The sequence below is a fragment of the Ursus americanus genome, chromosome 17, assembly GCF_024610735.1.
Source record: "Ursus americanus isolate L20-20 chromosome 17, mUrsAme1.1.p, whole genome shotgun sequence".
NCBI classification, from domain to species: domain Eukaryota; kingdom Metazoa; phylum Chordata; class Mammalia; order Carnivora; family Ursidae; genus Ursus; species Ursus americanus.
Window position 1 is genome coordinate 162,534 of NC_142143.1, and position 24,985 is coordinate 187,518.

General features: G+C 52.5%; 2 protein-coding genes across 5 annotated transcripts; both read left to right on the top strand.

Annotated features, from left to right (window-relative positions):
* The first annotated feature begins 11,994 nt into the window (after positions 1-11,994).
* On the top strand, positions 11,995-15,515 carry CHKB (choline kinase beta). 3 transcript variants are annotated; one of them, XM_045815477.2, is made up of 11 exons: positions 11,999-12,461; positions 12,670-12,778; positions 13,050-13,262; positions 13,369-13,502; positions 13,790-13,885; positions 14,053-14,111; positions 14,194-14,275; positions 14,407-14,515; positions 14,657-14,760; positions 15,005-15,086; positions 15,233-15,515. In XM_045815477.2, the coding sequence occupies exons 1-11, from the start codon at positions 12,238-12,240 to the stop codon at positions 15,305-15,307; spliced, it is 1,287 nt and encodes a 428-aa protein (XP_045671433.1). In that variant the 5' UTR covers positions 11,999-12,237; the 3' UTR covers positions 15,308-15,515. The 3 variants fall into 3 exon arrangements, 2 of the variants coding, with proteins under 2 accessions (XP_045671433.1, XP_045671434.1); XM_045815478.2 differs by having other exon boundaries at positions 12,000-12,461; positions 13,050-13,163; XR_006782977.2 differs by lacking the exon at positions 14,407-14,515 and having other exon boundaries at positions 11,995-12,461; positions 15,233-15,291.
* An 8-nt stretch (positions 15,516-15,523) lies between these two features.
* Positions 15,524-24,145, top strand: CPT1B (carnitine palmitoyltransferase 1B). Of its 2 annotated transcripts, XM_045815476.2 has the most exons (19): positions 15,524-16,151; positions 16,621-16,780; positions 17,151-17,290; positions 17,589-17,766; positions 17,980-18,081; positions 18,267-18,404; positions 18,502-18,579; positions 19,335-19,442; positions 19,517-19,601; positions 20,185-20,380; positions 20,706-20,891; positions 20,979-21,084; positions 21,168-21,284; positions 21,627-21,791; positions 21,869-22,003; positions 22,082-22,234; positions 22,834-22,947; positions 23,389-23,481; positions 23,623-24,145. In XM_045815476.2, the coding sequence occupies exons 2-19, from the start codon at positions 16,640-16,642 to the stop codon at positions 23,704-23,706; spliced, it is 2,319 nt and encodes a 772-aa protein (XP_045671432.1). In that variant the 5' UTR covers positions 15,524-16,151; positions 16,621-16,639; the 3' UTR covers positions 23,707-24,145. The 2 variants fall into 2 exon arrangements, with proteins under 2 accessions (XP_045671432.1, XP_087724705.1); XM_087868579.1 differs by lacking the exon at positions 15,524-16,151 and having other exon boundaries at positions 16,605-16,780.
* Positions 24,146-24,985: the final 840 nt, after the last annotated feature.

Here is a 24,985-nt window from a genome sequence, read left to right on the forward strand (position 1 = left end):
ACCTCTTTCTGTGTCTTCATTCTTCTTTGCATCTCAGACCTTCCTGTGATACCACTTTCCTCTTGCCTGAAGTACATTCTTTTTTAATGTTAAAGGAAGTTCTTTTTTTTTCTTAATTTTAATTATTTATTTGTTGGAGAGAGAGCACAAGCAGGGACAGTGGCAAGAAGAGGGAGAAGCAGGCTCCCCACTGAGAAGAAAGAGATGTTTGCCGTTATTTCTCAACTTTGGGGGGGGGTTGGTGAGGAGAGAGTAAGAAGTAAGTGCAAGAGGGTTCATAATTTTAGAAAAGTGGGGGAATGGAACCAAGGAGCCAGATGTGGGACTTGATCCCAGGACCCTGGGTTCATGACCTGAGCCGAAGTACTTTCTTTAGCATTTTCTTTATCGAGAGCTCTGGGAGGTAAACTCTCTATTTGTCTAGGAATGTCTTTATTTTGCCCTGACTCCCGAAAGATACTTTTACTGGATATAGAATTTTAGGTCAGATAATTAGTTGCCATCATCAACTCAAAGGTGTCATTCTTCTGTCTTCTTCTGAATTGCCTCGTTGCGATGAGACGTCACCTCTCAGTCTGCCATTCCCTCGAAGGCCATTTCTCTTTATTCTCCAGCTGCATTTAGGACCCTTTCCTTTGTCTTTGGTCTTCTGAAGCTTCAGTACAATGTATCTAGGTGCGCATCTGTTTAATGGTTTGTTTGTTTTCTGTCTGAGGGTTACTGACCTTCTCAACTGTGTGGATTTCTCCATATAGTTTCATCAGTTTGGAAATTTCACAGCCAGTTTCTCCTGGAATACTGCCTCCCCTGCTCCCTCTCTTCTTCCCCTGGGGCCCCACTCAGACCCCCGTGGACCTCCTCATTCCAGCCTCCATACTCTTAGCATCTTTTTCATGCTTTCCATCTCTACATATTTCCGGGCAATATTCAGGATAGTTTATTCACATTTTACTTCATGAATTCTCTCTTCAGTTGTTTATTATCTGCTGCCAAAGCTGTGCACAGAGTTTTAAATTTAGTTGAACTTTAAATTCAAGTGACACTCAATTAAATTAAAACTTTCATTTTAGAACTTCCGTCTGGAGTTTCTTTTCAAAATGTTTGATTATTCTTCATAGTTGCTTAGTTTCTGCACATATTTTCAACCTTGCCTTTTATTACTTGAATTATATTGAACATAGGCCTTTGATAACACATTTGATCATTCTGTTACCTGAAATGTGCTCTGTGGTTACTGCCGGTTTGCTCTCGTGATTCCTCATTATCTTGCTGATGACTTTTTTTTAACTTAGAGATGCTCGTTAGCCCTGGGTTTGTATTTACGGGAAACTCTGTGGCCTAGGAAAAAGGTGGGTATCATCAGAGACAATTTGTGTTTGTTTCTACCACGCACCTATGGGCATTACCAACCTGAGATCACTCTATATTCAATGTCCCATTGAAGGTTTCTTGGACCACCCCGACCATATGAATTTGAGCTGCCAACCTATATGAGGGCCAGCTTCTTGTTCTAAATTTTCAGCATCACTGTCTCTCTATCTCTGTCTCTCCCACACACACACACACACACACACTTCACTTTGCCCCAAATTTGAAACAACTTTCTTTTCAGTCCTCAGAGGACAGAGTAGATCCTTAATTCACCCTTATACTGAGGGTTTAACTCTTTGAAGTCCACGTTTTGTAGAAGATTGGTTTCTTATTAAATTCTCCTCCTGGAGCAGGCTCTTTGATTTTTCTCTGTCTTCTACATCTCAAAGGATACCTATTCGTTTCCTAGGGCTACCATTAAAAAGTACCACGAGGTTGGTGGCTTCAAACAACAGAAATCTGTTCTCTCCCATTTCTGGAGGCTAGAAGCCCCAAATTAACATGTCAGCAGGACCATGCTCTCTCCCCTAGGTTTTTGTGTCTTATTTCCCTCTTATTATTATAAGGACACCAGTCATTGGATTAGGACCCTGTCTAATCCAGTGTGATTTTATCTTAACTGATTTTATCCGCAAAGACCCTATTTCTAAATAAGGGCACTTTTTTTTTTTTTAAGGGTAGGCTGCACACCTGACATGGGGCTTGAACTCACAACCCCAAGATCGGGAGTTGCATGCTCTATGGACTAAGCTAGATGGGTGTCCCAAAAAGGTCACATTCTGAGGTTCTGGGTGGATATGAATTGGGGGGGGGACACTATTTAACTATTTATTTATAGCATAGACTATAAAACCCCAAATCCAAGTTCTCTCAGTTGACCAAATGCCTCTGATCAGAAGCAGTGTGCAGTGCTCCACTTGCCCCTCTGGCCTCCCATCCCATTTAGTCCCTTATTTTCTTACTGGATCATCAAAGATTTTAGAAAACATTTCTTTTAGAAAATAGTTTGTCCTACAATTTTTTTTAAAGATTTTATGTATTTATTTGACAGAAAGAGAGACAGCCAGCGAGAGAGGGAACACAAGCAGGGGGAGTGGGAGAGGAAGAAGCAGGCTCCCAGCGGAGAAGCCTGATGTGGGGCTCGATCCCAGAACGCCGGGATCACGCCCTGAGCCGAAGGCAGATGCTAAGCGACTGAGCCACCCAGGTGCCCCTGTCCTACAATTTTTAATTGAAGTACCGTTGACACAACGTTACGTTAGTTTCAGGTGTACAGCTTAGCGATTCGACAAGTCTCTATGTTATGCTCATCACAAGTGTAGCTGCCACCTGTCACCATACAATACTATCACAATACCACTGACTGTGTTCCCTACGCTGTACCTTTCATCCCATGACTTATGTAACCCATAACTGGAACCCTGTATCTCCCACTCCTCTTCACTCATTCTGCCCATCCCCCCACGCCCACCCCTCTGGCAACCATCAGTTTGTTCTCTGTATTTATGGGTCTATGTTTCTCTTTTGGTTTGTTTGTTTTGTTGTTTAGACTCCACATATAAGTGAAACCATATTGTATCTGTCTTTCTCCGTTTGACTTATTTCACTTAGCATAACACCCTCGAGGTCCATCTATGTTGCTGCAAATGGCAAGATCTCATTCGTTTTTATGGCTGAGTAGTCATATATATATATATATATATATATGGTACATATATATGCACCACTTCTTTATCCATTCATCTATCAATGGACACTTAGGTTGCTTCCATATCTCGGGTATTCTAAATAATGCTGCAGTAAACATATGGATGCACGTATCTTCTTGAATTTGTATTTTTGTTTTCTTTGGGTAAATACCCAGTACTAGAATTACTGAATCATATGATATTTCTATTTTTAATTTTTTGAGGAAACTCCATACTGTTTTCACAGTGGCTGCACCAGTTTGCATTCTCACCAACAATGCATGAGGATTCCTTTTTCTCCACATCCTTGCCAACACTTGTTATTTCTTGATTTATCCTTGATTTTAAAACATTTTCATCAGGAAGTTCTACTTGGGAATCTAGTTTGCCATATTACATCTCCATTAATCTTATGAAACCCCCCAACATGTAAGACTAGCTCAAGAAAATTACTGAATTATGTGTCTATTTCACTTATGACCATATATACAAAAGTCCCAACAAAATACTAGATAATGAAATTCAACAGTTTATATTTGTAAATGCATTCTGACCACATGGCGTTTAACCCAGAAATCCAAGGGTGGCTCAACACCCCACTTCCACGTCCAATGTAATCCAACACATTCATGAACCAGGAGATTTGCATGATCACCTCAATAGATGCAAATTTAAAACATTCAACAATTATTAATGATTTTTAAAATATCTTCCAGGCATTATTGGAATAACAGATATCGGACTTGCCTTCCTTCCAAAGGGGGTGGGGAGGAAAACCCAGAAAGCTGAATAAAATACAAAATATAGGTAGCAACTATTTTCTTTTCTTTTTTTTTTTTTTTAATAGTTGGGCAGTTTATTTAGGGAGCAACTATTTTTAAACATTGGATAAAGGACAGCACAGGATTGTAGTCCCTAAGATAAAGGGAATCAATGACATAAAGCCTACAATTGCCCTTGTTTTCCATACAGAGGAACTTCCTGACTGCAGGAAGGAGTGTCCCATCAGAATGTGGCAGTCCTGATGAGTTCAGAAGACAGAGTCAGGATTTGGAGAAGCCAAGGTATTTAGAATTTTCAGATAAGAGAGAGAGGAGAGTACTAGAGAGAAAGGGTCTACTCAGAGAAAGAGTTCCAGAAATCTACAATAGGGTCCCCCAAGTTATTCTCCACAAGCAGCCAGCAAGCCATGCCCTCCCCACATGTGAACATGAAGCCTAAAAAACAAAGAAGAACATCCCAGAGGACAGAGCCAGGGGCTGTCAAAACAAGGAACTTTCTCTTCTTTCAGGGTAGGGGTCTTCATTATTCATGCTTAATAGGATTTGGAAATTGCCATGGACCATAGACTGTTATACATTTCCCATGTTGCCTTTTATAAATAGAGGCTTTATTGTTTTATCCTACTCCTACTCTCTCATTGTATATTTGGGACACATAAAATATTTTTCAGTTTATAAGTCACTGCATTTATAAACCATTGTACATTGATTATGTTGGGAGGACAAATAACATATCATTTCATTTTTAAATCATGGGACCACAAGGATCTACATCAGACCTTTTGAAACAAACCACACATAACTCAGAGAACCTAAACTGTGAGCTGGGTGCTGCAACTGGCTGGAACTTTACAAATGGTCTCCCTTAGGGATAAAGTGAGTTTGTTCCAGATATAGGAGAGTGCATAGATACATGAATGGCCAAAAGAGTGGACTGCAGCAGAAACTGCCAGTTGTCCCCCAATATCTATTCTTCTGGTCCTCTATAATTTTAGAATCCTTGACTTTTAGTCAGGCATTTAGCCCTCCAACATAAATACATTTTTCAGTCTCCCTTGCCGCTGTGGCATGTGGCAGCTTCCAGGTATTCCCCTGAAGAGACTGTTGGCAAGAGGCATTTGTTCCCACCCTTACCCTCGCTGGCTAAAATCTGGAGGCACTTGTTGGAGAGGTCATCTTGCATCATGAAGTAACCTTGGGAATGGAGGACATAAAGTCAGAACAAGATAAAAGAAACCTGAGTCTTTACAGGCTTCATGGAAAAGAGCCACCATTCAAGCCCAGGGCTGGCTACCTCTAAACTTTTGCATGAGATAAATAAATCTTATGCAAACTGCACAAAAGTGTACAGGTCGTGAACTGTGTGATTCCAGGGACCTCACTTAGTACGTTCTCTGTGCTCAACAGCACACAGCATCACTAACATTTCCCTGTCACTTAAGACACTGTTATTCTGGGTCTTCGTGGTTCACAGCCAAAGAGTACCCTAACTGCTACAGAGCATAAATGGGGAGAAGTTAGCAATACTTAGGAAAAGTGACAATACGCATATCCTATGATCTCTATAATATATCATTACAGTGGCTCTCAAGATACGGTCCCTGGACCCTGGAGTCTCTACAGTTCAGCAAGGTCACATTTACTTGTGTGAATCTGAAACGTCACTTGCCTTTCCACTGTGCTGACATTTGCATTTATGGTGCAAAAGCGATGGCCAGGTTGCACAAACCAAGGCAGTAGTACCAAACTGTAACAGTAATCTGCCACATGGCCGGGGGTTGAAGAGAGGAAAAAGCAGTTTCACTTAAGTGTCTCGTTGATTAAGCAATAAAAACCTACTAATTTTGTCTTGACACTTAACAATTCTTAATATTCAGGGTGATGGCAAAAAGGTCTGCATACTAAAGTACAACAGTGTTGTAGCTACTTACACAACTGTTTATCTGGTCAGCTGAACTTGCCACTTTCATGAAACACTATTTTTACTCAAAAGAAAATTGACGAACTATGTTTATTCTGATTTGCATATCCTACAGACACTTTCTCAAAAATGAATAAAGTCAGCATGTGACTTCAAGGAAAAGAACCATAGTATTTGTTGTCAATGATAAAATTTGAGTTTTTAAGCAAAACCTAGAATTTTGGAAAACCTGTGTCTATCACCATGAGGTTAAAGTTTCCCGATGCTTAAATATTTTTTGATATTATATAATAAAATGTGTCAAAATTTGGAAGATCCACATAACTCAGTGAACCAATATTTTCCAAATGACCAACGAAGGCATGATGTTTCAAAATTATATATAAGTAAAAGATCTGTTCAGCATGAACATACCATACTTCTTCAAGTATGCAGGCAACAAAATGAAATCATGTCCAAAGGAGAAAAATTAGGCAAGGGCTCAACTTTTCAGCTGCAATGCCCAGGACTGGAGCACCATGGAGCGAGGAGTTGGAAGCTCAAAGGGAAAGAACTGCTGAGAAAACTGTGTCCCAAAGGATGTCCACATCCTAATCTGGAACCTGTCCACGGGACCTTATTTGGGAAAAGGATCTTCACAGAAGGGATTGAATTAAGGATTTGGAGATGAGGAGGTGATCCTGGATTACCCAGGTTGGCCCTCATGGGATCACAAGTGTCCTTCCAAGAGAAGCAGAAGATCACCTAGTCAGAAGAGGAGGAAGCAATGATGCCCCCGGAGGCAGAGCCTGGAGTGTAGCCGACGCCAGCTGAGGAGCACCTGCCGGGAGAGGCGAGGAGTAGATTCTCCGTAGAGCCTCCAGAGGGAGTGCAGCCCTCCCGCCTCCTGGGCCCCAGCCAGGGACCCTGATATCAAACTTCCGGCCTCCAGAACTGTGAGAGGGTACATCGCTGTTGTTTTAAGTAAGACTGTGGTGATCTGTTATAGTGGCAACAGGGAACTAACAATGACCCAAGAGTATCAGTCCTGCCGAGCTGTTATTCACTCACAAGCATATGGATGCTGAGTCATGGGCATAAATGAGACCAATTAGGGTTCACAGCCCTAACAGAACCAACACATATCAAATATTTTACACCCCTTCACCATCTTGAAAAGAAATTCTTAACACTATCTATCTAACATATTTTTTAAATCAACATAACGGACTGATGAAAGGAAACAAAGAGAGGAGACTGGTGGCCGTTATATACACGACAAATCTATTCCAGCACATTCCCACCTTCTCCGGGTGCAGCCTGTCAGAGAGTCCAGGCTGCATTCAGCCAACTAAGCACAGTTATAACTAATCCCAGGGCTTCAGCCAAAACACTGAATCCAGAAATTCTTTGGAGAAAGCACATCCATGTCGATAAATGTGAACTAATCTACAATCAGTTCTTGGCTTTGTGTCCTTGTAATCCATCCCCACACATATTCTCCAGTATCTTTTCGGGGATATAAAGTGGCAAAAATCTTTGTCCTTTTACCATGTGTCTTTGTTTAGGTTCTTTGGAAAGCAGAGCCTATGACAAAGACTTGGGTATAAGTGGTTTGTTCAGGAAGTGATCCCATGAAACAGAAGTGAGGGAGGGGGCGAGTGAGAAGAGAAAGGAGAAATCAAAACATCGTGTTCCTGAGGTCACAGCTCTGGGTAACAACCTTGACTTCACCAGGGCCTCCTGAGAAGTATACAGAATGCCTCCTAGGATTGTCCAATTATTCACCCACTGCCTCCTGTTCCCAGCCCCTGAGGTTGCCTCCAGAGACCTGGGCTGTGCTGGTACACAGGCCAAGTGGGCTCCTGTGGCATCAGAGAAGGTTGGGGGCAGACAGTGCAGACACATGGCAGGTGCCAGAGATGCAGCTCTGCAAACCCTCCGTAATTAAAGGTGTGCTGAGGACGTCATGGAGACCAGCTCTTACAGCCCTCAGATCTAGTCAGGTACCACGCTGAGTTCAATCTGTCAGAGTCTTCGAGGGGAAGGCTGGTCACAACCTCTACACACACCTTAATACAACAAAAATAGTCCCCACTACTGCAACTGCTCCTGAGGCTCTAACCGATACTCGTCATCTCCCTTCTCTGCCTATTCTAGACTTCCCTCACCCTCAGCCAGCATTTCATGGGTTACCCAGGCTTTCATTCCTTGGGGGTTCTGAGCCCTTGGTTGCCTTGCTCTTGGCAGGCTGAGGCTGATGAAAATGCCTTTTCACTTTTACCACTTGGCATGGAAGCAACCGGACAGACCCAGGTAAACCCTCAAAGTGCCAGACAAACTCTTGATGGCCTCTAAGTAGCAGCAACTCTGTCTCCTCATAATCATCCTCAATTATCCCCTCCTATCTGCTGGTTCACAAGCATGAGGACCTCAAAGTGACCTTATGGAATTTTCAGACTGAGGCTCCGTGTGGGTGTCCTTCCCTCGAACCAGTGGAGGTCCCATCATGGAAGTGTTCCCTACCTGGGAACCAAGGAGCCAAATCCAGCAGAATTTAATGTTACAGAGACAGAATGTGCAAGTTCTACGAATGGGTCCCTGAGAGTGATAGTGAGAGATATCCCAACCCCTGGATTCTTAGACTTGTGTCTTTGTTCCTGGATCCGTATATTGTATCTGCTGGGGCACAACACCATACACTGGGCTTTAATTCAGTGTATATATCCCAACTCCCCAGGCTATGTCCCAGAGCTGGGACATTTGCTAAGTCTTTAAGAGGTCACTCCATCTTCCTATTAGATGGGCTGCTTGTGGATAATTCAGGATATTAGAGAAGCAGTGGCTCCCATGGCAATTCATACATTGTTGTATTTCTTTCACTGTAAAATAAGCTCCTTGATCCAAAGTCATGTTATACGTGATACCATGTTGGTAAATCAAGGTTCTCTAAGGTTCTGGATAGTGATACTACTCTAATACATTGTGCATATGTAGATATGGGAATGCAAACCCATATCCAGAGCAGGTGTCAATTCTATAAAGTTGGATCAATGCCCTCTCCTGGGTGGAAAGGGTCTGCTGAAACCAGCTTGTCACTGAGTCCTCTAGAGATGGTGCCATATCAGAGCTCAGCACTGACCTCGGATGCTAAGAGGTCAGAAGTGCAGCCACAGTAATAATTAGACAAGCTCTGAGAAGAGACAGCCCACGTCAGTGGACACAACCAGCACTCCTGCCACCATGGCGACTCCATTCACAGACACACCATACAAGCACAGGGTAGCCAAGGACAGAAGCTGGCTGACATCTGTCCATCCACTTTGTCATTCAGTGACCCCTCTGCAGTGGGTATTAACATGAGGCACAAGATCCACACATTTGTGATGTCTTCCATAGGCTCCTCTTCTTTCCCAGACGTCCTTGTCTCCAGTATTCCTCTTTTGCTCTTTTCACGTCCCTGGCCAGTCAGCAAGACATCTGTCACCACTCAGAAATTCATGTGCATTCTTCCCTTGGACGGTTACTCTGTCCTTCCGCTCTCTCCCTACAAAGTGGATATCCAAGGGTACTGCTCGAAGCTCTGCCCTCTGGAGGATTTCCCCTCATTACTTTCCTTTAGAGCCACTCTGAATGGGACTGTAGTTCAGCAGTGATTCATTTAAAGGTCATATCAACACATCAAGTCGACCTATCTGTGAACCAGATCTGAATTTTTCTTCCTGTCTCCTAAGAGATAGGCATCGGTGCAAAAAGGTAGGAGACATGGGGGCCACAGCCACTTCTTCCTGTAAGTGGCTGGTGCTCTCTGGACAAGCTCGGGCCAATTCTTTTTCACTGTGCAATGAATTGCTACTGAGCCTGCCTAACACACTGTCTTCACGAATCTGTCGATATCCAGCTCAGGACAGGCAGATGCAGTCACATGGTCATTTGGTGCCCCATAATCAGGCACTAAATCTCTACTTGGGTCCAGTAGTGTGCCCAAAGCTGCTTTCAACTGGGGAGTAGTTCTCCACTGCAGCAGGCATGGTTTTGCTTCAAAACCCTCAGTGCGTGCACTGCAAATCTCTGGGAGCATGCCAAAGGTGTCATACAGAATCCCTATTTACCACAAGTAAGTCCAACCCTAGCCCACTGGTTCTGCTAAGTGGCAGGCGAACTCATCCTCCAATCTGGGTCTACAGAGGCCTCCTTTGCTTTGAGCTCCACTCAAAACTGGCAGTCTTCCAAGTCACTCAATAAATGGGTCAGAACAGCATTCCCAAGCATGCTGACTCCAAAACCCAGAGGTACACCGTGTTATGCAAGATGCAACAACTTATCGTCATCTTAGAAGTGACACCCCGTCTTGCCCTACAGCGTACCCTGAAACTTCACTGGTGACAGGCTCCATCCACCACTACTGAAGTTTTCTCTCATCCTCTGATCTGCATTGTCTTATCAAGGACAGAGCACTTGTCACTTCCTTCCTCACTGTGTCTAACTAGCATGATGTTATCAGTGTTATGTGGAATGTCTGGATGATCAAGAGCTCAATGGATTAAATTGTGACAGAGAGCAGGAAGGTGAAACCATCTTGAAGTGGGATAATGAATGTTTGGCTGTTCTTCCCATAAAAATGTGAACTGCTTTTGGGAATTTACTCTCTGCTACGGGAAATTGAAAAGAATGTTCACCGAATCGATAATTGCGTTATCAGGTGCCAGAGAGCATTGATTGGTTCCAGTAAAAATATCTCAACTAATACAGCTACTGTGATTGGGGTTACTACCTGGCTCAGTTGGTGGTGGTTCACCACCCTTTACTTGAATCCATCTGGATTTTGCAAGGGCCATTCAGGTGAACTGAAGATGTAATGGGGACCACCACTTTATGAGAGTGACACAATCTCTGCAATCCCACCAGGAAACGCAGCGTTGCTTCTGACTTACTATCCTGGAGGGGTAGGTGGCGTGGGTTCCCACTGTGCTCTTCCTACCTGATTCTTATTCCACAGGTCGGGTCGGAATCTGCTCAGTGCTGTATAATCATCCCAAGTATGCACTGGGAGCAAAAAAGTAACCGCAGGACTTGGGCCAGGATTCCACCCGTGAGCTGACATCATAGTCCCTGCTCTGACCAGGGACTCGTGATGTTTCACGTACTTTGGCACAAGTGTCTCAGATCCTGTTTCTAAGAGCCCGTGAAAGGTCTGGATGGTCCCTTTCCCAAAGTATTATTTGTTGAGCAGCTCTACAGTCCTGCAGGGGGAAGGACTGGAGGACTATTTTTTTCATATACTTATGGTGGCATTGGAGGGTCCTCCATGAAGGACCAAGCCTCCCTTCCAAACAGTGGGCTCTGGGTCTCAGACTGGCTCAATTTAAAGAGAGTGAGGGTCCTTCCACTGCACCAACTGACATTTGCCTTCTGATCACAAATTCTTCCTTTCTTTCTGGTTATTGAAATCAAACAACACTCCAGTCAGCGGCCGATTATTTCACCCCAAGAACACGGCAGTCTAACAAGCACTGCCACAGATCCCTCTGGGTCACGTCTTATCGGTCTCCAGCAGAAGCAGAAATGCAGGAGACATGTACCTAAGGTGGGACTGCATCAAGGTGGGGTGAATCTGATCGGTCTTCAAACTGCCCAGGTGTCTGCTCCAAGGGGAGCCTTCTCCTGGGTGTGATTTTCTACCTGGTCTGGATCTGGAGGCAAGGGTAGTGGAGTGGGGCGTGGAGACATTAGTTGCAAGCAGGGCAACGAGAGCTTCCTCTCAGAGGTGAGCTTCAGCCTCCACGGTGATTAGGGATTTAAGGCACTTGGAGTCATCGGAATTGTCCCAAGGGTCCCAAACTCTCATTCGCTCATCACCTACCACGTGCCCCACATTCCCCACTCCCTGGAGGTAAGTCACACGCTCGCTCTCCTCCAGGTGCGAGCCACACTCACTCGATGACTCTCTTCCTTGCTCGACTGCCCCCGGGACTGGAGGGGGGGCAGATGTGTCCAGTGAGGGGCCGCCGCCGCCTCCGCCATGCGCTCCCGGAGCCCCGGCACCTTCCCGGGTTCCCCTGCTGTCAGGCAACCGGCCCGCCCCCGCCCCCGCCTGCGGGACAACTCGCGGACCGGCGGCCGACGCCCCGCCCCGCCCACGTGACCCGCCTTCGCGACCCGGCTCCCGACGCTTCTGGTTGGCCCACGTGGTCCCCTCGCAGCTGCCTGTCTCTGGAGCGGCCCCGCCCAGAGAGAGGGGTCATTGGTGTTCGCCCCGAGTAAGGGCGGGACACGGCCGAGCCGCGCAGAACTCGGCCTTCGGAAAGGGCACGCGACCAGGGTCACGGAGAGAGCCGAGCGGCGCCGCAAAGCGCCGAAAAGAGCCGGAGAGACCCGAGTATGACCGGAGAAGAGCAGGCGGGCCGGAAGCAGACCCGAGCGCAGCCGGAAGGAGCCGAGTCCGCCCGAAGAGGCCTGAACGCGGCTGGACGTTGGGCTTGGCCCAGCCGGCGCCATGGCTGCCGAGGGGACAGCTGTGGCCGGAGGCGGGGCTGTTGGCGACCGGCTGGCCAAGGACAGCTTGCAGCAGTCTCAGTGCCCGGACGCGGCCCCGAACCGGCGGCGCGGCTCGTCGCTGTCGCGTGACGCCGAGCGCCGAGCCTACCAGTGCTGCCGGGAGTACTTGGGCGGGGCCTGGCGCCGAGTGCGGCCCGAGGAGCTGAGGGTTGACCCTGTGAGGTGGGAGGTCAGGGGTCAGCTCCCCCGAGCCAGCGCCGGGGTTAGGGGTCGAGTTCGGGCCCTGGGGACCCCGCGATGCTGCGGCCCCGGCGCGTGCGGGGCGGGGGGCGGGGCCGGCCTGGCGCCGAGCGGACGCGGGGGAGATCCGGGGGGATGGGGGCAGGTGCAGCCGGCCGCGGGCTGAGCGCACCCTGGTGTGGGTCTGCAGCGGCGGCCTCAGTAACCTGCTCTTCCGCTGCTCGCTGCCGGACCACCTGCCCAGCGTTGGCAAGGAGCCCCGGGAGGTGCTGCTGCGGCTGTACGGGGCCATCCTGCAGGTGAGGAGGGAGCGAGGGCCGCAGTGGCCCCTGGCTTCAGGACCTGTCAGCGAGCCTGGCAGGTGGTATTCTCCCCATTGCGCAGCTGAGGACACAGAGGCCCAGGGGCTAAGTAACTTGCAAATGTGCCTAGAGCCTGGCTCTGGCGTCTCCAGGCAATAGAACAAGCAGTGGCGGGGGGTGGGGGGTGCTGGGAGGAGAAAACAGACCCTTCTGTGTTTGCCTCTGGCTCCTCCTGACTCTGCCCCCTTGGTTGTCCATCTTTCTTCAGGGCGTGGATTCCTTGGTCCTCGAAAGTGTGATGTTCGCCATCCTGGCAGAGCGGTCGCTGGGGCCCCAGCTCTATGGAGTCTTTCCAGAGGGCCGGCTGGAACAGTACATCCCAGTACGAGCCCAGCCCAGCCCGGCCCTGACCTCCCTGGGCATCTCCTGCCCCCAGCCCCTATTCCCCTTTCCAGTGTCTGCCCTCATGTCCCTTACCCAGGTAGGGCATTTTCCCCAAGACCCTGACTTCCCCCCCACCTCCGTTCCCCACCCCTTCCCCCTCCTGCCCCAGCCCCCTCACCACCCTGATAGGTTCCTGGGTGCAGAGCCGGCCACTGAAAACCTGTGAGCTTCGAGAGCCGGTGCTGTCAGCAGAAATCGCCACGAAGATGGCCCGGTTCCATGGCATGGAGATGCCGTTCACGAAGGAGCCCCACTGGCTGTTTGGGACCATGGACCGGTGAGTCAGGAGCCTCCTCAGGGCTCCTGCACACCTGTTCTGAACCCTGTTGCTGGCAGCTGAATGTGTCCATGACTGTCCAGTCCTCCTGCTGAGTGGATCAGGTGTCCCAGTGTCTAGTACAGGACTCTCACACAGAACAGGCTTCCAAATAAGGCAGACAAGTCTGAAAAACCTGCCAGATAAGTCCTAGTGACAGGAAAATAGGTGGGACAGCCTGGCCTGGGAAATAGGAGAGAAGGTGGGGGGGATAACAGAGGAAGCATTTCTTATTCTTTGGGCTTCAGGTACCTAAAGCAGATCCAGGACCTGCCCCCCGCTGGCCTCCCCCAGATGAATCTGCTGGAGACGTACAGCCTGAAGGATGAGATGGGCAATCTCAGGTGAGGGAAGGCAGGGCGGGAGAACAGAACAGCACAGGAACCAGTGCCAGGCACCTACTGGAGCACCTCCCCAGGATTTACTGAGGGCTGGGGTCAGGGCCTGGCCCACACACTGACCCTCCTCTAGTCACTCCTGCTCAGGACCCATGCCCCCTGTTCCCCTGCAGGAAATTGCTAGACTCTACCCCATCACCAGTGGTCTTCTGTCACAATGACATCCAGGAAGGTAGGAGAAGGCATTGGCATCTCCTAAAGTGAGGGGGCCTAGAGGGCCCTAGAATGACCAGAATTCCATCCCATTCTCCCAGGAAACATCTTGTTGCTCTCAGAGCCAGAAAACACCGACAGACTCATGCTGGTCGACTTCGAGTACAGTAGTTATAACTACAGGTGAGGGTAAGAGGATGGCCTCCATGGGTCTGTTCCCACAGCAGCCTGGAAAACAGACTAGGCCTTCCTCTCTGCATCCCAGCTGCCCAGGGTATTTGGGGACTGAGTGAGTGTCCACCTTATTCCCCCAGGGGCTTTGACATTGGGAACCATTTTTGTGAGTGGGTTTATGATTATACTCACGAGGAGTGGCCTTTCTACAAAGCGCAGCCTGCAGACTACCCCACCCGGGGGCAGCAGGTATGTGGACTGGAGGCTGGGGAGCAGGACCTGGCCTATGAGGGAGGAGGAAGATGAGGTCTGGAAAGAATGGTGAGAAAAGGTGTTCACTGGGAAATGCTCCGCACTCTCCCCATTTCCTGACTCTTGTCTGTCAATCAGCTCCATTTTATTCGCCATTACTTGGCGGAAGTCAAGAAAGGCGAGACCATCTCCCAAGAGGAACAGAGGAAACTGGAAGAAGATTTGCTGGTAGAGGCTAATCGGTGAGGAAAGATGGGGGAGGGGGGGCAGCGGCAGAGCAGGGTGCAGAGGAAAGGAGGCTGAAGAAGAGGCAGGCAGGTCAACTGTGACTGCAGGTGGGGGCAGAGAGTGGGAAGAGTCAGGACAGGGTTGGAGTTAAGGCAGTGGGAGAGAAGTTTGAACTTTGGGGCTTGACCAGCCTCAGGGATGGGCTCCAGGTAATGCCAAGTGTGCTCTGAACCCCTCTGTTTTTTCTGCCCTCCTTAGATATGCTCTGGCATCCCATTTCTTTTGGGGTCTCTGGTCTATCCTCCAGGCGTCTATGTCCACCATAGAATTTGGTTACTTAGTAAGTAACCCAGATGGGTGAGTTAAGTGGGAAGAGGGGGAGCAGCAGGGGCCTCATGTTCTCCAGGAAATCTGTGGGCAGACTTGGGGGGGCGGTGCTAGTTCCAAGCCTTCTCACTGGTTTGTGGGGTGGGTTTCCTTCCCTAGGAGTACGCCCAGTCTCGGTTCCAGTTCTACTTCCAGCAGAAAGCACAGCTGAGCAGCTCCCACCCCTCCTCCTGACTCTCCAGCCCCCACCTCCTAGGATTGCTCCTGGAGCCTCCCGGGCAGGACCTTGGAGGGAGGGGCAAAGAGCTGGAGGCTCGGGGGACTGGGCTGAGCCCTGGAGGGAGCCTGGGGTTGAGGGTGCTGACCTCTCCCCACCCGGGAGATGGTGGGGGAGAGCCACTGGGCCGTGCACCTTAATGCAATAAACCAGCTTCTTCCTTCACACCCTGTCCTAGCTCTGCTGCACGACGTACCAACCAGGGAGTGCACACACATTGACAAAGTGACCACAGCGCTGAGCCTCATTTTCCCCTTCTGAAAAGCACGGCTGTTTGGTGCTCTGGGCTTGAGAGTGGTTAAGGATCCACTCTGCCAGTCGGGAGTCCCCTGCCCTCCCCCTCCCTGGCCCCAGCTTAGAAGTGATGCACGCTAGAAGGATTTGGGTAAAGGGCTGGGGAGTAATGGGTATAAAGAGGGCACTGGGGTGGGGCTGCCCAACCCTGAGCACTGGAGATCAGGGGACAGGCAGCACAGCTGACACTCTGATGACCTTTTCCCTACATTCAGCTATTTTTAGTTCTAACGCTACCATCCTCACGTGAGACCCTTTGCGCCCCTCCGGGTTCCCAGACCTCTTAGGAATCTCAGCTTGCGGAAACCCGGCCCGCCCCCACTCCTGATTCCCACCACAGAGAGGAGGGGATTCTGGTTGCCGCCCCACATCTGTTTTCTCAACCCAAATTTGGGAGTGGGTGTCAGGTTCCCGGTGAGGGCGGGGCGGGAATGGCCAGGCCTGAAGGACATGGGGACACGGGCCAGAGCGACTGGCCCCACACGCAGACAGGAGCGAACCCAAGCCGTGAGTGGAGTGGGGGGCAACACAGGCCCACCCGTCGGGCTCAGAGGCCTAGACCAGAGCAGGGGGAGAGGACGGCGCGGGGCCCCTCGCAGTCGGGGCTGGTTGCCTCGCTCCGGACCAACTCTGCTTCCCGGGGCGCGTCTTGCCCCCACTCGGGGGCAGCCCTTCCCTGTCCTCGGGGCTCCTGAAGATTTCCTGGCTGTTCCCCCTTCCCGACCGCTGCACCTCTGTGGCGGAACGCGGGCGCGAGGGTTCGGCGGCGGCCGTTGCTCAGGCTGCGGGGCCGGGCCCCAAGCGGGAGGACGGCCGGGGGCGGCCGCTAGCGCGGCGCGGGCGGGAGCGCGGGGCGGCAGCTAGCGCGGCGCGGGCGGGGGCGCGGCCCGGCCGGGGCGCGGTGGTCTCGGCGCCGAGGGCGGCCGGGGGCGGGGTCAGACTGAGCCCGCCGGCGCACCCTCCTGCCCCCTCCCAGGTGACGGCCAACCTCCAGGATGGCGGAAGCGCACCAGGCCGTGGCCTTCCAGTTCACGGTGACCCCAGATGGGGTCGACTTCCGGCTCAGTCGAGAGGCCCTGAAACACATCTATCTGTCGGGGATCAACTCTTGGAAGAAGCGCCTGATTCGCATCAAGGTGGGCGCAGGTGGTTGTGGCTTCTTCCAGCAGGTGCAGAATAGGGTCTTCCCTGAGGCAGAGGCCAGGTGTCAGCTGCTGCCCCGTTGGCTGGCAGTTCTGCTGGGGGACAGGCTCTGGCAGTGCAGAAACCAGAGGGGTGCTCAGGTGGGGAGGGGAGACGGGCATGCAAGGGATAGCAATGGGACACAGTGAGTAATGGGTGCTGCAGGTATGGGAGTGTGGAGGAGGGGAAGACCAGACACAAAGGAAGAACAAGAGCACAGCAGGTGAGGGAGGGAGAAGGCCTCCCAGGCAAAGACCAGGACCTCCCAGTGCCTGCTCACCACTGTCTTTCCTGCTCTAAGTGTGCCTTGTTTCTGCCCCACAGAATGGCATCCTTAGGGGTGTGTACCCTGGCAGCCCCACCAGCTGGCTGGTCGTCGTCATGGCAACAGTGGGTTCTTCCTACTGCAAGGTGGACATCTCCATGGGGCTGGTCTGCTATATCCAGAGATGCCTCCCCGAGGGGTAAGAAGCAGGGCTACAAGAGAGGGCTGGGCAGGCTCCAAGGCCAGGGTTCCTGAGCTGGGCACATACAGCGTAAATAGCCATCGGAGGTCCTAGGGGGAGCCCTTCCTGGGGGCCAGCATCATCTGAGTCCCACATCTTGTACGTTGGTATGTAGTGCGTTCAGACATGAGTGTGCCCAGGGATGTTCGTCTGCGTCTCCCCCGAGGTGGTTCACAACCATCAAAACTGCAGAGTCAGAATTTGCCCGAGGCCGACCTTAAGTGGACTCCCTGCAGCCTTCTCCCTTCTCTGACAGATGTGGCCCCTACAGGACCCCACAGACCCGGGCACTTCTCAGCATGGCCATCTTCTCCACGGGGGTCTGGATGATGGGCATCTTCTTCTTCCGCCAAACCCTGAAACTGCTTCTTTCCTACCATGGTTGGATGTTTGAGATGCACGGCCAGACCAGCCACTTCACCAAAGTCTGGGCTGTGAGCAGAAGCCAGTGGACGGGTTCAGGCATCTGGTTTGAGACTCCGGGGGCCTCATTTGGGGTTCTGAGCTGGAGGGGAGAGGCAGGCAGGATACTATGCCTGGCGCATTGTTTTGTCCTGGTTCTGAGGGTCGGGGGCCCCACTCGTCAAGTGTTTGCTGTTTGTTTCCATTATTTCCCCTGGTTCTCACCAGAAACATTCTCTGCCCAGATCTGTGTCCGCCTTCTGTCCAGCCGGCGGCCCATGCTCTACAGCTTCCAGACATCCCTGCCCAAGCTTCCCGTGCCCAGCGTGCCGGCCACAGTTAAGCGGGTGAGGGCCTGAATCAGACATCCCAGTTGGGCAGGGGAGGCTGGACTCAGAGGACTTCTCCAAACTAAGGGACCATCCCTTGCAAAGAGTGGGGTTGAGAGCAATGGGGCTGGGTTGGCAGAGGGTCAGGATAGAGGTAGTCATTGCTGTTTGGCTCCCACGTTGACAATGACTTGGCTGGACAGTACCTGGAATCCGTGCGGCCCTTGTTGGATGGCGAGGAATACTCCCGAATGGAGACGCTGGCCAAGGAATTCCAGGACAAGACTGCCCCCAGGCTGCAGAAATACCTGGTCCTCAAGTCATGGTGGGCAACTAACTATGTGAGTCCCTTCCAGGGCTTACCCTCACCCCCGTTGTGTCAGGGGCATCTCTCCCCTGCCCTATGCCCCAGCCCTAACTCCTCCCTTCCTCCCGCAGGTGAGTGACTGGTGGGAAGAGTACGTGTACCTGCGGAGCAGGGCGCCCCTCGTGGTGAACAGCAACTACTACGTCATGGTGCGGGCGGACCTAGGGGCGGGTGAGATGGGGGAGGTGGTGGAAGAGTAGTCGGGAAGCAGCTTCAGGGCAGCAGGGGCGCTGAGGATCTGGAGAATCCAGTAGACCAACAGCCTGACAGTTCACTCTTAGAGTCCCTCAGGCTCACTGGCCTCCCAGCCACAAGTTCCCAGCTGTCCTGACACCATCACCCGGAACTTCCGTCATCACGCCTTGCTTTTGTGTCACTATGTGGATCCAGACCTGCTGCTCTTAGAGCCCACGAGGTCACTGTCGGCCCCTAACCCACATGACCGCCCTTCTCCCGCTCCTAGCACATGCCTCTGCACAGCCACAGGTCTACACAGCATGGCCCTCGTCTCCCACTGTCCAAAACACGTTCTGAGTCATGTGCGGATGTCCCCTCCACAAAGCTGTCCTCCCAACAACTTACATACAACTTGTCTCTGACAGAGGTTTTAAACTGTTTTTCAGTGGTGGGAACTCCTTTCTCAATGCAAAATAAACAAAACACGAACAAATAAACTAGGTTATGAGAAAGCAGCTCAAAAGATTCAAGCCGGGCAGAGGGGTGACGTGACCGGTTATGCATTTCATCTCCAGCAGTGCAGCCTGACTGAGTGTGCAGGATGGGCTGGGGAGAGGGGCCAGGACCCCTCAGGTCCTCAGGCAAGGAGCCCCGGGTGGCACAGGACAGAGAGGTGCGGCCGTGCGTCTCCGTCACACCACGTGCGGGCTCTGCTCTCTCCCCGCAGGACTTTGTGCTCATCAAGAATACAAACGTACAGGCGGCCCGCCTGGGAAACATCGTCCATGCTATGATCATGTATCGCCGTAAACTGGACCGTGAAGAGATCAAGCCTGTGAGTGGTGTGGGATTGAGGGCACGACAGGGAGAGGAGGCCCGCGTCTGAGCCATGCTGGGCCTTCCTCCCAGGTGATGGCCCTGGGCATTGTACCCATGTGCTCCTACCAGATGGAGAGGATGTTCAACACTACTCGGATCCCAGGCAAGGAGTCAGGTACTGGGCCACAGCCAGGTGCCCGTGGTGGGGCCGTCAGGACTGAGGCCCCGCCCTCCCAGCTCTGGGCCTGCCATGGCTAAGCACCCTCTTTTCTGCTCAGCCACCGCCAAGCGTCCTGGGCATCTCAGGGTCACGTAACTGTGAAAAATATTTGGTTTGTGACCAACACCAGACACCTCCTGTTCACAGGCATGATGCTGGTGCTGGGACCCTGCGGGGCCCAGAAGGGAGGCCCTGCTCCGGGGCCTTCCGGGGCAGGGGAAGGTAGTCTGAGTAAGGAGTACCAGGAGGGGTGGAGCATACCAGGAGCCCTTCACGGAGCCTGTAGAGAAGGAGGGGCTGCTTGCAGAGGGCCTGGTTCCTGACACTGGGACAGTGTGTCATTTCTAGAGCTTCGGCTTCCTCTTCTGTGAAGTGCTTCATGGGACTGTTGGCATTAAGCAAGAGGGATGGGAGCGCCCAGCACAGGGCCTGGCTTGGTGCCGGGTCAGGAAAGCCCCAACAGAGGTCTGTAAAGCGGGGTGGAGTGGGAGCAGGGAGGTGTGCCCTGCCTCAGCCCTCCTGCCGCCTTCTGTCCCAGACCTGCTGCAGCACCTCTCGGACAGCAGGCACGTGGCTGTCTACCACAAGGGCCGCTTCTTCAAGGTGTGGCTCTATGAGGGCTCCCGCCTACTCAAGCCTTGCGACCTGGAGATGCAGTTCCAGAGGATCCTGGATGACCCCTCCCCACCTCAGCCTGGGGAGGAGAAGCTGGCAGCCCTCACTGCAGGGGGAAGGTACCAGGGCCCCACGAGGAGAGGAGCTCGGCCCTGCATGTCACCCTGAACCTTGGAGTCAGAGGCATGACTGAGGGAGGGGTATGCTGGCATGGCACCCTCTGCCCAAGCCAGGACCCTCGGTAGTGAGGGGGATGGTGGTCAACGGCACACTGCACATCTAGCCACATCTGACTGGGTGGGGGCTAGGTGGGAGTGTGTGGAGGACAGGGACACCTGCCAGGACAGCCTGGGCCCCCCAGCCCTGGGCCCTGCCAGGTCGTGGGAGGTGTCCTCCGCCACTACCCACAGTGACCCCACACTCACCCTGCCCCTGTGCCCCCAGAGTGGAGTGGGCACAGGCACGCCAGGCCTTCTTCAGCTCTGGCAAGAACAAGGCTGCTCTGGATGCCATCGAGCGTGCTGCTTTCTTTGTCGCCCTGGACGAGGAGTCTCACCACTACGACCCCGAAGACGAGGCCAGCCTCAGCCTCTATGGCAAGGCCCTGCTGCATGGCAACTGCTACAACAGGTGTGGCGCCCCACCCCCACGGCAGGCCCCCCCACTCCTCCACCCGCCTCGGTGCCCTCCCTGCATCTCCTGCCTCCTTTCCTGCAGGTGGTTCGACAAGTCCTTCACTGTCATCGCCTTCAAGAACGGTCAGCTGGGCCTCAACACAGAACACGCATGGGCAGATGCCCCTATCATAGGACACCTCTGGGAGGTAATGGTCCTGAGAGGGGTCCTGCAGGGCAGGCTGGGTGCGGGGCACGAGGGTGGCTTCTCAGCCTGACCTTCTCCCTGCAGTTTGTCCTGGGCACTGACACCTTCCACCTGGGCTACACGGAGACTGGGCACTGCCTGGGCAAACCAAACCCCATGCTCGCAGCTCCCCAGCGGCTGCAGTGGGACATTCCTGAGCAGGTGTGCAGGCCAAGAGGGGACAGGGACGGGCATGCGAGAGTGGCAAGTACCTGGGACGCGCTCAGGGGGAAGGGACAGGAGCTTCTCAGAGTCCAGACTGGCCACAGAGAGAACAGAGATCCTGGGACCATCGGGTGGTTAGTGAAAGACGTGAGGTGGGAGACTCATCCATGGAGCACCCGTTCGTGCCTCCCTCTTCCCACAAAGCCCAGCGTGGCCTCTGGGTGCTGAGGCCCCTCGGGTTGGCCTGTGTGTCCGAAGATGTTGAAGGCTCACTGACACCCTCCCAGCCTCGCTGCTTGGAGAGCTCTGCCCCCAGCTGACCTTTCCGTATCTTGGCAGTGCCGGGCAGTCATCGAGAGCTCCTACCAGGTGGCCACGGCACTGGCAGACGACGTGGAGTTGTACTGCTTCCAGTTCCTGCCGTTTGGCAAAGGCCTCATCAAGAAGTGTCGGACCAGCCCAGACGCCTTCGTGCAGATTGCCCTGCAGCTGGCCCACTTCCGGGTAGGAGCCCTGCTGGGCTGCTGGGGGCAGGGTGGCACCAGCCTCACCTGCCAGATTCACCTCTCTGTGCTCCTCAGGACAGGGGCAAGTTCTGCCTGACCTATGAAGCCTCCATGACCAGGATGTTCCGGGAGGGACGAACTGAGACTGTGCGTTCCTGTACCAGCGAGTCCACGGCCTTCGTTCAGGCTATGGTGGAGGGGTCCCACACGGTGAGCCCTCCACGCCCTCCACCTCCTGCCCACCTGAGGGGCAGGGCTACTCTTCACTGCTCTCCTTCTGCTCCCCAGAAAGCAGATCTCCAAGATCTCTTCCGGAAGGCTTCAAAGAAACACCAGAACATGTACCGCCTGGCCATGACGGGGGCGGGGATAGACAGGCACCTCTTCTGCCTTTACCTGGTCTCCAAGTACCTGGGCGTCAGCTCCCCTTTCCTGGCTGAGGTCAGCATTGTTGATGGGGGTGTCCTCTGTCCCCATGCCCTCTCCTGAGGGGGTGTGGCCTGTCCTTTGGCTGGCCAGCTCCCAGGAAATTGCCCTGGAGGGCTGGAGCCAGCTTTCCTGCTCCACGCCCCGTCCAGGCCTGTGGTCCTGGTTTTGAGTGGGAGTCTCTTCTCGTGGAGTTGGTGGTTCACATGAGGGTGGACAGACAAGTGGCTGTCTCGCACTTTGAGAAAAGCAAAGAGGCAGCAGCATCAGGCTGGGCAGAGGGTCCAGGCAGAGAGAACCTCCAGTGCCCAGATACTGAGGCAGGGGCGTGGATGGGCAAGGAGCAGCAGCAGGAGGGGAGGGAGCAGAGCCAAGGGAGGGACAGGTTGGTCGGAGAGGAGGCCTGGGGGACATTTAGGTCACATGGGCCTCAAGGGTTTGTTGCAGATGCTGTCATGGTGAGAACAGACTGGCAGGAGGCGGGGGGGGGGCAGCAATCAGGAAGTCCGTGCACCTGCTCATTATGGTTCTCGGGTACCACGTGTCAGCAGATATGTACTGAGTGCATGGCATTTCATGCATGGTGTGTCACTGCTGTGATCTCCCTGTTGCAGGTGCTCTCAGAACCCTGGCGCCTCTCCACCAGCCAGATTGCTCAATTCCAGATCCGTATGTTTGACCCAGACCAGTACCCCAATCACCTGGGTGCCGGTGGTGGCTTTGGCCCTGTAAGTGTCCTTGAAAGAGGATGGATGAGCAGGACTGGGCCCCAGGGGTCTCAGTGGAGAGTACAGAGCCCTGAAGTCAGACCAGGGGTGGGAGCACAGCCCTGGGCTTGCCTTACATGGATACAGAATGGATAGTTATCGACCCAGGTAGACAGGTGCCTCAAAGAGCTAGAGACACTCCCTGGAGAGAGGCAGTAAGCTTGAGCCTCCTGAGAGAAACACAGTATCCTGGATCCCTGGTAGCGTCTGGACCTGCAGTGGGCAGAGCTCCTTGGTTTTCACGCTGTTGCCTGGAAACGTCCCTGACCTCAGGGAAAATGCAGCATCTGTGGTGGGGCCCCTTCCTGGGAATCTTGTGGGGACAGCAAGCATGACATCAGCTTGGCTTTCAGATCTGCAAGGTTTGGTTTACTTCTTTCTTACCCCTTGTGCTGCCCTCAGGTGGCAGATGATGGCTATGGGGTTTCCTACATGATCGCAGGCGAGAACACCATCTTCTTCCACATCTCCAGCAAGTTCTCAAGCTCAGAGACAGTGAGTCTCTCCTGCTTCTGGTCAGGCCTAAGGAGGGGGTGCCACCTGTGGCCCTGTCTGGCTGGGGAAGAGTCCTTGGTTGTAGGGACAGAGGGACAGGGGCTCACCTGAACGGTTGGTCTGAGCTCTTGGCTCCCACAGAATGCCCAGCGCTTTGGGACGCACATCCGCCAAGCTCTGCTGGACATCGCTGATCTCTTCCAAGTTTCCAAGGCTGACAGCTGAGGGCTGGAGAAATGCCAGCTGCCCTTTCATCCCCACATTGTGGAGGAAGGGGCCTGCGGTCGGCTCGCAGGCACAAGGGGTCGCCATGCACAGGTGTCCAGGCTCCAAGGACAGCTCTGGCAGCAGGCACTCCCTAGGCAGATGCTGAGGGCCCAGGTGGTGGAAGTGGGGTTGGAGCAGGGAGGGAATTTTGATTTTTTTTTTCTTGCTAGACACTAATAAAGATAAGCCTCTGTAACTCTCTTAGTTCTTAGGTACCTCTGTTTTGTTTGGGAACTAGGAGACCCTCCCCTGCCCAAGCTCAGACCAGAGAGGTAGCAGAGAGAGGAAATGGGGCTGGGAGACTGAGAGGCTTGTGACCTACTTTGAAATGCATGTCTCTCCTGAGGTCACCACTGTCCACACCCACTTGGAATAAATTCTTGCTTCAGAACCTTCACCTGTTCCCTGGGGCACTTCTGTTTGTCTGCCAGAGAGTGGGGCCCAGCTGCCATCTCCATGAACGGCCATGCCCTCTGCACGCCTCTAGGCTTGAGCACCGCCCTGTGGAGGCCCACAGCCTCCTCCTGGCCATAGGGAAGGGCTGTAATCCCAGCCCGCAGTCAGCGTGCCAAGTGGTCATGTCTGTGAGAGGGCACACAGTATAATCTGGGGCAACACATGCTCCATCCCTCAGGATGACTTTTTATATTAAAACAACATGAAAGTAAACCAAAAAATTTTTATGGAGAGTGTAAGTAAGCACTGAATTGCTATTGTTGCATGCTAGAAGGAATCTAGATCTCAACACTATGCTTGTTGCTAAGAACCCAGGCATGAATTCGATACAGTCCTGGGCCTTCTCTTATGAACCACTGTGGATTGAGCACCCACCATCTACTTGGCTCTGTGCTGGGGATTCACGGCCCACCTGCCATGTGGAATTCACTATTAGGCGAAATAGGCATGGATCAGGGGATGGAGTTGCTGGCACAGAAACCAGGAGGCTTTTGGAATAATTCACTTAGTACTTATTGAGTGCTACAGTGTATAGGCACTGGGATACAGCAGTGAATAAAACTGGCCAAAACAGTCCCTCCCTCTGGGGCTTAGAGTCTAGAGGAAAGACAGGCATTAACCAAGAAGAATGAGTAAATTATACAGTAAGGCAGACAGTAATAAGTGCTAAGGAGAAAAGTAAGGGGAGGGAGCAACAGAGGGGTGGGTGGCAATTTCAGACAGGGTTGGGAAGGCAGGCCTTCCTGAGCGGGGCCATCTGACTCAGACCCGAAGGAAGTGA

Coding starts and splice junctions, on each gene's coding strand:
- CPT1B (XM_045815476.2), top strand. CDS start 16,640: ATGGCGGAAGCGCACCAGGCCGTGGCCTTCCAGTTCACGGTGACCCCA. Junction 22,948..23,388: donor CCGGTGGTGGCTTTGGCCCT/GTAAGTGTCCTT, acceptor TGCTGCCCTCAG/GTGGCAGATGATGGCTATGG. Junction 23,482..23,622: donor AGTTCTCAAGCTCAGAGACA/GTGAGTCTCTCC, acceptor TGGCTCCCACAG/AATGCCCAGCGCTTTGGGAC.
- CHKB (XM_045815477.2), top strand. CDS start 12,238: ATGGCTGCCGAGGGGACAGCTGTGGCCGGAGGCGGGGCTGTTGGCGAC. Junction 13,503..13,789: donor CTGTTTGGGACCATGGACCG/GTGAGTCAGGAG, acceptor TTTGGGCTTCAG/GTACCTAAAGCAGATCCAGG. Junction 13,886..14,052: donor GATGAGATGGGCAATCTCAG/GTGAGGGAAGGC, acceptor GTTCCCCTGCAG/GAAATTGCTAGACTCTACCC.